Source organism: Lycium barbarum, chromosome 5, assembly GCF_019175385.1.
Source record: "Lycium barbarum isolate Lr01 chromosome 5, ASM1917538v2, whole genome shotgun sequence".
NCBI lineage: Eukaryota > Viridiplantae > Streptophyta > Magnoliopsida > Solanales > Solanaceae > Lycium > Lycium barbarum.
Genome location: NC_083341.1, coordinates 141,072,544 through 141,082,720, shown reverse-complemented (window position 1 = coordinate 141,082,720; position 10,177 = coordinate 141,072,544). Strand labels below are relative to the sequence as shown.

At 33.2% G+C, this 10,177-nt stretch overlaps 1 protein-coding gene across 5 annotated transcripts; it reads right to left on the bottom strand.

Annotated features, from left to right (window-relative positions):
* Positions 1 to 246: 246 nt before the first annotated feature.
* On the bottom strand, positions 247 to 5,045 carry LOC132641937 (E3 ubiquitin-protein ligase At3g02290-like). Of its 5 annotated transcripts, none has more exons than XM_060359084.1 (5): positions 5,023 to 5,045; positions 3,585 to 3,744; positions 1,882 to 2,311; positions 1,241 to 1,350; positions 247 to 583 (listed from the first exon to the last, which is right to left on the bottom strand). In XM_060359084.1, the coding sequence occupies exons 2-5, from the start codon at positions 3,702 to 3,704 to the stop codon at positions 557 to 559; spliced, it is 687 nt and encodes a 228-aa protein (XP_060215067.1). In that variant the 5' UTR covers positions 3,705 to 3,744; positions 5,023 to 5,045; the 3' UTR covers positions 247 to 556. The 5 variants fall into 5 exon arrangements, with proteins under 5 accessions (XP_060215067.1, XP_060215064.1, XP_060215068.1 ...); XM_060359081.1 differs by lacking the exon at positions 5,023 to 5,045 and adding an exon at positions 4,882 to 5,016; XM_060359085.1 differs by lacking the exon at positions 5,023 to 5,045 and adding an exon at positions 4,882 to 5,000 and having other exon boundaries at positions 3,585 to 3,739.
* Between the last annotated feature and the right edge of the window lie 5,132 nt (positions 5,046 to 10,177).

The window sequence follows — 10,177 nt, the reverse complement described above, 5'->3', positions numbered from 1 at the left end:
CATGTAGATTACAAGGAGTGGAACAGGACATCAACCTTACCTCCTCATTAAGAATCTACAAGACTGTAACAAACAGTAAGCATAAATAACTTCTAAAACTACATTTAGCTAACAAGAAAATTGGTTTTGTCGTATCTTCTTCTTATTCAGTGATTGAGAAAAGCTTAAGGAGCAAAACAGGGCAATGCATCATGTGACCAATCTTAAGATGTAAAAGACATAGCGTAAAAAGATAGCACAAGTTGATAACGTCAATCATCTAAATTTTCATTAGCACAAGTAGTTGGTCTCAACAGCTTTAAGTAAAAGTTCAAGGAGAGAATCAAATATTCTCTTGTTGGTATATCGTGTTACTGTTCGATCCTTTGTATAATAGAGCATGTTCCAAACGATCAGAAACTAAAAACCCAAAGAAAGGAACAACTCCAGAGTAAGTCGAAAATGTCGGTGACCAGTGTGGGCAAAAATTATGTACATCTTACTAAGTTGCATGAAATCTTCACATATACGTCTGTTTTTCATTTCGTTTAGCTCCTTCTCTTCACAGCTCTGACCATCAATTTGTCTCCTCGAATTCCATCAACTGTGCAATGAAATCAAAGAATGTTAGATACACATAGGTAAAAAACTTACTAACTGTCTGCATTTTACAATAGAAACCCCAAAAATATATATCAAGTTTCTGAGCACCAATCACCATCTTGGCATTGCTTTCACTTCCAGATAACAAGACTTTATCTTAAATCTATTTACGTTATAATACTGACAAAGCAGGATATCATCTGTCCCAATTTATGTGGCGGTGTTTGACTAGGCACAAAGTTTGAGGAAAAAATGAAAGACTTTTGAAATTTGTAGTCTAAAACAAGTCATAGACATTTGGGTGGCGGTAAATCACCTCATAAAGGTAAAAGGGAAAACTTAAAGTTAAACCGTTTCTAAATAAGGAAATATGAGATTGTTTTCGGGACTGATTAAAAAGGAAAGTATGACACATAAATTGGGACAGAGGGGAGTAGTATAATAACATGCCATTTAAAGTCCTCGGAGGAACAGAAACATATTGCACATACAGCAATTCACTAATAAAGCTTTAGTTATTTGATTAACATAGCAATATTTTGACTCCTCCCTTTGTGGAAGATCTTAACTTTGACTATGCAGCAAATAAGATATTGCAAACTTGCAATGCACTAGAGTAACATAAGAACTGAAAGTAAAAAGAAATAAAAAATCTTGCCTTTCCACAAACAGGACATTTTTCACTTCTCATCTGCCACTCATAAATACAACTGAGGTGATAATGATGACAACATTTTGTAGATATCTTGGGATTCTCTGGTGTATACTCTGCACCCAAAAAAAAAAAAAGTGGCATTTGACTAATTAGGCAAATCAAGAGAATTATCCAACCTTGTAGCAAAACTTAGAGCCTTAGAGTAGCCTCTTTTATCAATCTGTTGAAGCTCAAATAGTTCTTTACTAGTGTTGGCAAAATCAGCCCATAATAATTTGACCCGCCCATTTTAGCCCAACCATTCAGCCCACCTAAAAATTGGGCTGATATGTACTCCAAAATGGGCTGATATTTAGCCCAAATTGACCCATAAAAACCTGGTCAAAATATTTTGAAAAAGACTTGCTTTTTACTTTTGTTTGATAATGTGCTATATATAGCCATAATAAAGGGAAAAAAATAGTTTTATTAGGCACTTAAAAGATTATAAAATAACAAATAAAGAAATAGGATCTTAGTAAGAAGAGCGGGTTAGGTTATGACCGGCTTTTTAGCCCAACCCGTTTCAACCCAAGTAACCTTTGGGTGGGTCGTTGACACCCCAATTCTTTACCATCATAAATGTGTAAAATAATGTCAGCTACCTTCGAGGCATGTGGGACATACATCCTCATCTTCTGATGAGGAAACTTCATATTGAACTCCAGTCACTATCTTTGATGAATAGTCCTTCGGAGGGGACTCGGGACGACATTCTTTAGATCCTCCTTCACAGTCCGATTTAAGCAACTTGCCTTTTCCTAGAAGCTTTTGTGTTATTTCAACATCAGCATCTATATCTGGTTCGGGCTCAACTCGTGAATGACTTGTTCCTTTGTCATGTCGTCTAAGTGTGGCATCTTGTTGTTGCATTTGTGGCTGTCTTGAAGCAGTACTAATTGGTAAACCTCTGTCCTGCTGAGACCGGATTGTATTAAATGAACTGTTGACGCCAACTACATTAGTCGAAGATGACGGGCCTTGACTAGCTGAAGTCCCAGCAGTTTCTTGTGCTTGGCCAAATATTGTTCCACACTGATGAGAAGTAATACTTAAAAGTCAATTTCATGATAAGGAACAGCCAGCATGCTTATTCTGAAATTTTGCCAGAAGATTTATTTGAAAAGTACTTTTGGAAAGCAGCAGTTTAGGCTAATCAATTTGAAAGGTATTTCCGCCAATATTAGAGCAGTACTTTGTGTTAGGCTAATCAATTTGAAAAGCATTTCCGCCAATATTAGAGTAGTACTTTGTGTTTGGCTTATGTTTCAAAAGAGCTTCCGGAGAAAAGCTAGTTTTTCTACCTTTTTTTAGCTTCTGAAAACTAACTTCTGCTACTACACAAATGCACATATTTTTTCCCAAAAGCTTGGTCAAACAGCTCAACTTTAAAAAATAAGCACTTTTGGCTTCCCAGAAGCTTGGTGAAACAGGTTATTAGTATCTTAATGAAGAAAAATAGCCAAAGCATAAATGAATCATTAGGCTAGCAATCCAGTCAAGATTTCTGTTACTATAGCTATAATTAGAATATTCCAGGTTAGCAACAATGATCAACGGAGCCAAGTCAACAAAATTCTTTTCTGCAGTAGATTTCACTTTTCTTCTAATACAACAGAGCTTTTCCATGTTTAGACTTGTTCATGTCTGACGAGTGGTCACATTGACGTCTCACATTCTATCAATTCTTCCCCAAGCAAAGAGTTTTTGGTATTCTACGAGTTTGCTATTTTATGAGCTTGTAAAACATGAATCAGAAAGTCCCATCAAGTGTTATCATTGTTCATATACATTACAAAAGAATATCAAAAGCAAATGACCACTGCTCTTGAACTATTTGTGGCTTAAAGCTAAATCAGTATCCATAATTAAATGGTGTGTGGTGGATTATGCAAGGACAGAAGATGCTGCAGATTCTTTACATTAGCATAACCCTAAGTATTTTAGGTTTGGTATATTACGGAATTACATTATTCCTTGCATAAGAGTAAGGTAGGTTATCTCCCTAGTTCTTTAAGGTAGTTAAACTATTTCCTTTTAAGCATCTTCACCTGCCATGCTACTTAAATATTCATTGTTGTTATAGTTAGCTGAGTTTGGTGGTCTATTAACTACTTCAATTTGACATGATTAGTTCTCGGTTGTTAACAATCTTGCCATAAAACTGGGTAAGGCATAATTAGATAGTTGGCAGGGGATTCGATACAAATAATGTGAAACATTAAATGGTACAGTGCACTATCCAAACATTATAAGAACAAAATATGAAAATTTTCATGACTGAACGAAAATAATTTTCGACAGGCACCTTATTAATTAAGTTCTGAAAGCAGCAACTAAAACACTGGCAGAAGCTATGATTTTGACCATTTGAGGCAGCATTCTCTCCAGCATCCGGAACATTGAAACAGCAACAAACTGAACCCATTGATGTTTCTTCAATTCGTTACATAAATCTTCAACCTAAACTGTAAACAAACATGTAACACCAAAAATTAATAACAACCATGTGGAAGGGAAACTAGTACTAATCAGTAATCACTACCAAAAAGTTTTTTTTTTTTTCCAATTTTTGCTCTTAATGCAGATTAATAAAAAATAAAAGATTAACACTTTTCCCCCTAAAATAGCTAGACAGATAGTTTGATTCAACAGATAACGCAATTAATTACTGAAAAAGTAAATCACCATCAAAGCAAACTCAACACCTACTGAAACAGAACAAAGGTGGTATTTTTGAAAAAAAACTATACATGTATATTTATACCAAAAACACCATAAACAAAACATGGAATACTCATTGATCACAAAAAAAAAAAAAAAAAAAAAACACATACCCAAATCAAAGACAGGAATGATTATCATAAGAAAGAAAGAAAGCAAATTGAACTAGGAGAACAATAATAAGACTAAACTTTTGAGCAAAAAAGAAAGATACCCATAAAAGTATATATAGAGAAAGACTAGTAAAAGCGTTATAAACCAAGAATCAATGCAATCTCAATACCTTAAACAGAACAAAGGTGGTATTTCAAAACCTATACATATACAAGTATATTTACACCAAAACACCATAACTATAACATGCAATACTCATTGTTCACAAACAAAAAAAACAAATACAGGACTAAAAAAAAGAGGGGACAAACAAAAACATACTCATAAAAAGAAAAAAATAGCAAATTGAACTAGCACAATAATAAAACAAACTTTTGAGCCAAAAAAGAAAAAACACCCACAACAAAAATAGATATAGAAAGATCAGTAAAAGAGCTTTGAATCAAGAATCAAAGCAAACTCAAGATATACTGAAACAGAATAAAGGTGGTATTTGAAAAACCTATACATATACATGCAATACTCATAACAATTACAGGACTCATTATCATAAAAAATAAGGGGGTGGAGGGAACAAACAAAAACATACCCAAAAAATGAAAGAAAGCAAATTGCAGTAGAAGAACAATAAGACTAACTTTATAGCAACAAAGAAAGATACCCATTAAAAAAAATAGATTGAGAAAGACCAATAAAAGACTTACTATAAATCAAGAATCAATATATGCAGGGGGGGCAAAAAAACAGAAAAAGAGGAGTGACAGTACCAGAAAACAAGGGTTTTGAGAATTGAAGGAAAGAGAGTTGACACAAAAGGCAAAGTTGAAATCTTTGGAATATATATGGAAATCTCTATGTGTGTTTGGTTTTATAGGGACTCATAGCGAGGAATTTGCTTAAAAACATACCTCTGTCACTTTTTTTGTTTTTGTTCTGTTTAAGGTACCAATTACTAAATCCTACTCCACCTTGATCTATTACCATAGTTTAAAAGATTTCTATAGATAAAAAGAAATAAACGAGTATACCGTTTTTCTATAACGGCATATCTTTATAACAGTCAAATTTTTTTGAAACTAATTTTTTATGTTATATATTACTTTTTTATAACAGTATTTTAACGGTCAACTTTATAACAGTACGTTCTTTGTAAAATTACCTCTCACATAACAGTTATTTTTCTATTTTTGGTAATATAATAATTAACTATCTTTATAAAAATAGAATATCTATTGTTATTTGGACTGGGATAGAAGATTAAATGGTTCAACTCTTACGGAAAGCAATTGGATACCCATTTGTTGTAAGTTTGAACCTAAATCTTCGTCAATTCAAGTGTTAAATTACCATTAAGAGATTGGAATACGAAACAAGATACAATTATAAATTTATTCCATCAATCTTGAAAGAGTTTAATTTTCAAGTAGGTTTAAAGTGGGCGTCTTAGAACTTAAAACTTTATTCATTCAGTTATGAATTTATTGAAATTGTATTCACTTTCTTTAATGTTTAGTCAATGAAGTATGCATATCTTGGAGATTTAAAATTTAAATGATTTTGTTATTTTTTATAGTTTTAAAAAATTAAAAATTAGATTTTGTGCATCTTTTTTGCCTATAACAGCCAACTATTATCTAAATGTCAAATATTGTTATAGGTGTATAACGGTCATTCTCTATAACAGCCAAAAATTTTCAGACCCAACAATGCTATTATGGAAAGGTTTGACTGTATCTCTTCGCCCTACGCCAAAAATTTCGAGTTTGAGAAACCTATTAGAAAACTCTTTCCCCTTAAATAAACTTTACATAGCATAAATCTAAATTAGTCGGAACCAAATTTACGCACTCCAACATTGGGCGGAAAACCAAAAATAAAGTATAAATAGAAAGAAAGTCTAAAGTGTTATAAAAACAGCTTACATATATTATTAGTGTACTAACTTTTAAAAGTTGTGGGGTGAATTTGGCGATTAAAAAAGATTTAGAAAATAAGAAGAGATCAGAAATTTGAAATTTATGAAATTAAATCACATAAAAAGTATTTATCAAGACTTATAGTTTAGTGATATTAGTGAAAATCTTCTACATGATATTGGTGGATTCGATTCTCATTTCTCGTTTTCTCTTTCCCCAAACCGCATCCCTGATCCCCCAATGTAATGGAAAAAACATTTCAAGAAAAAATTAACTCAAATACTTACCACCAAAGGCATGGTAGAATGATTATGATTTTTTTTTTAAACCCCTCCCCCAAGGAGTTTTTTTCCCCTCTTTTTGGTCTCTTGGTGAGAGAACCCACAACTATTGAATTGTAGGTGGAGGATATTTATCATCTGAACAATCCCTAAGGATCGAATTCGACTACTACCGACAATTACAAATTTCTAGTAGAAAATGTTTTATCCTTGAAATAGGTTAACTCAACGAGAATTTTATCGAACAAGTAATTTTATATTGCACTGAAGAATGAAATTAATAATTAAATTATAACATCAATAGCTTATTAGTATGGTCCCTCTTGAGTGCTTAATATAAATTCCTTTTTCTTTTAGAGTTGGTGAAAATTGTCATCAAACTGACTAATCTCGAGTCTTGAAACCCTCTTGCTAGAAGGAATAAACATTATATTTGCGTTTTATATAATAGTGCTAATTAAGAATTCACGATTTAGATAATCATTCAATAAATATAAGTTTAGCTGATGTAAGAGACTAATCTTATCTACGTGGACATTATGTGATAAGAAAGACTAGTGAGATGAATTAATAAAAAATGGGGGGAAGATAGAAAGAAGCCTCATAGTTGGTGCATGGAATTAATGGTGAAAGAATCTTCCTTTATTTTAGTGGGGGAAGCCACCCACAATTTACAAAAAGAAAGATGTTGACTTTTGGCTTTGTGATGGGGTTCAAATTGGCATTGTTAATTTGAAGATCAGAAAAGCACAAGCAACGATCCACCATAATGCCCGGAGTGTGATGGGATGAACGGACATCTTTACTGAAGTTTTGGATTCGAACTTTGATCATATAAAAGAATTGGTACGGAGCTTTACGTCTTTTTGATGAACCTTATGTTATGTGAATCGTATTAATTGAGGTGCTTAAGCAAGTATCAGACACGGAATGGGAAATCGAAAAAAAAATATGACTCTTTATATTATGTATTTATAAATAAACATTTTAAAAATATATTTTATTTATATTTTAAGTTCAAACTCATTTCCACAAAAAAGATGTAAACGTGTGGGATGTTGCATTCACTAACTTTAAAATTGTAAATTTTCTTCTACATAAAAGGATATCCTAAAACTGAAAAGAACTTGCATTGCAACTATCTGAACTGCATGTATATATATATATATATATATATATAGATATAGATTGGTGATTGCTTTGTAAATCTTTTCTTAAAACAAAATTTTCAGTTCTAAATGTTCTTTTAGAAACATGATTAAAGATTTAGGAATATGAAAGACTTCTAATCTTGTAGAAAAGAAAACAGAAGACGATGATATGAGAACCAGATTTTGCATTTCTTCTTCCCTATTTATGGTTTGGTTTCTTTTAATTTCCTTTTTCATTTCTCTATCTGTATTCCACTTATGACTTATCTATTTGGAGTATGCAGTACTTATTCTCTTAGCACTTGGCAGTCAACCAATCAACTCCAAGGAGCAGGGATAAAAGGGCTAATTGCAACCCATAACAGAAATGGCCCAACAATTGAATCAAGAAGGGTCATTTGCACGATAACCCTTCAAAGGCTGTCTTTAATTTTTGGCCCTCAAATTGGTGGTCTTTAATTTCGGTCCATCGCCTATTCGGGCTAAAGTTAGGCCTCAGGCAGAATTTTGAATGCAAAACTCTACCTGCAGGCAGAGTTTTGCATGTGAGATAGAGTTTTGCAAACTTTAGAAAAATATTTCGTAATTGATTAAGCAAAAAATAAGTTTTAAATCCATTGGACTTACTTGGAGTCTTTATGTCGCGTTACCGAGGACCTTGTTTCAAAAAAATAAGCCGTCGGTTGGGTTGGTCCGACCAAGAAAGGAAAGCGAGCTCATGCTCGTCCTCCTTCTCCTTTAGGATAGGATCCTCCTTGGTCCTTTTTACATAACACTCTCGGCCGTTCTTGATGGATGCAGGACTTGGGACCCCCAGAATTTATATGCAAGATAAATAACTTACTTCAGAAATCCCTTATGGAATCGCTTACTATTTCTGAATAACTCTGCCTGCAGTTGCGAATCCAAACATCTGTCTTGCGAAATTCTTTTTTTTTTTTTTTACTGAGTTGGGGTTCGAACCGAGAACCTTGAGGTATTAGGAAAAGGACAAAAATTAAAGAACACCGATTGGAGGGACAAAAATTAAAGGCCAGTGCTTTTGAAGGACAATCCGCACAAAAAAATGAATCAAGAAATCTATCGAACTTATGATGCTAAGCTTGCAACTTTAATGGATCTGGACCCAATTTCCACCAAGGCAAGAAAAGAGTTATGGGCCTTGGGCTTCAATATTGTAAGTGCCTTACAAAATTGCACGTGTACAATTTATTTAGCAAAGAATTGGAGTGGTAAATTAGTCCTTAACCTCGAATTCATTAATGTATTCATAATTCAGCCTGAAAATCACAATTAGGTTTTTTGAAGTGTTATATTCGTAAATTTAAAGTATGATAACTACAGTAGTCTTCCCTAAATACAAGTTTCCTACCATAAGTTGATGCCCCTGCAAATGACGGGTTAAGAAGAAGGAATATCTGTTGGCAAGCTTTCGAATAATGTGTGCATACAACACCTTATAAGAATTATAAACCGGAAAGGACAAAACTAAAGTGTTAAAAGCTCAATCATAAGTTCGCACATGGTACACGTGCTTTGGTCCTAGGAATGTGTAATTAACTAGGTAACAAATCAGAAAAATCTATTGGGCCAAAGCGGATAATAGGTGATATATGTAATTTAAAGTTGTGAGATCTAGTATTAGAGCAAGACTCTCGTATAGTAAATGATGGTGCTGGGCAGATCTCGGTGAGGATGGTGAAACCCTATGAAGAGTGTGACATTCATGGTGGAGTGGACTGCTAAGGACGAGTCAATGAGAAGGACTACAAGTTTTTAGCTAGGCTGATGAGGTATTGAGAAAACGGGGCACATGACACATTAAGAAAGATGAAAAAGTAAATGATATAATATAATTATAAAGTGCATTTGTGTTCGATGTAGCATTGCCCAACGACCAAATCAAAGGTTTGCTAGGCGCAAGCGAATTCATGGACTTGGGTTGTGACAATTTGACATTGTATTTCTGGGTGGTGTATATGTATCTTGCTCGTGATAATATAATTAGGATTATTAATACTGCCTTCTAGCTATATGTTCACTGTTTGTTGCTTTTCCTTGATGATGCATAACTTTCTTCTTATTTTTTCTTTTTGCCAAAGATATTTCGACTCAAATTTATAGCCAGAGGATCTTCATATTGTAGGGCATTGGTACACAGTGACGTAGAATCTAAGTAAAGGATAATATTGATGTCCTTTTATTGTTCTTTTGTCTCCCTTTATATAACCCTACCTCAGTTTTCACATCAGCTAGACTTTCCCATTAGTATTAAAAAAACACCAAAATTAGCAGATAAGGATTCACAAAAGCTGGCGAAATTATTTACAATACAAACCATGCGCTAGAAAGAAATGATCATATACTACACTACACTTGAATTCAATTATTATTTTATGGGAACTCAGTATCCGTTAAAACATACTGATTAGTGTCAAATGGCTCCATGAAGTTGTCAGGGATTGTATGTGTATGTGTGTATATATATATATACACACTTAATTTAAAAATATAATGTTGAGTTGCCGACATAAAATGTGATTGCAGAGTTGTGTCATTCAGCTTATAACTTAATCATCAAGGATTATTGCTCAACATTAATTATATTATTATACTTCAGTTTATTAATACATGAACTTAAATTCTATGTACTGATAATTTAGAAGAATGCACACATAAATAATCAGCCACTTCTGAGATAATTAGAGATAACCA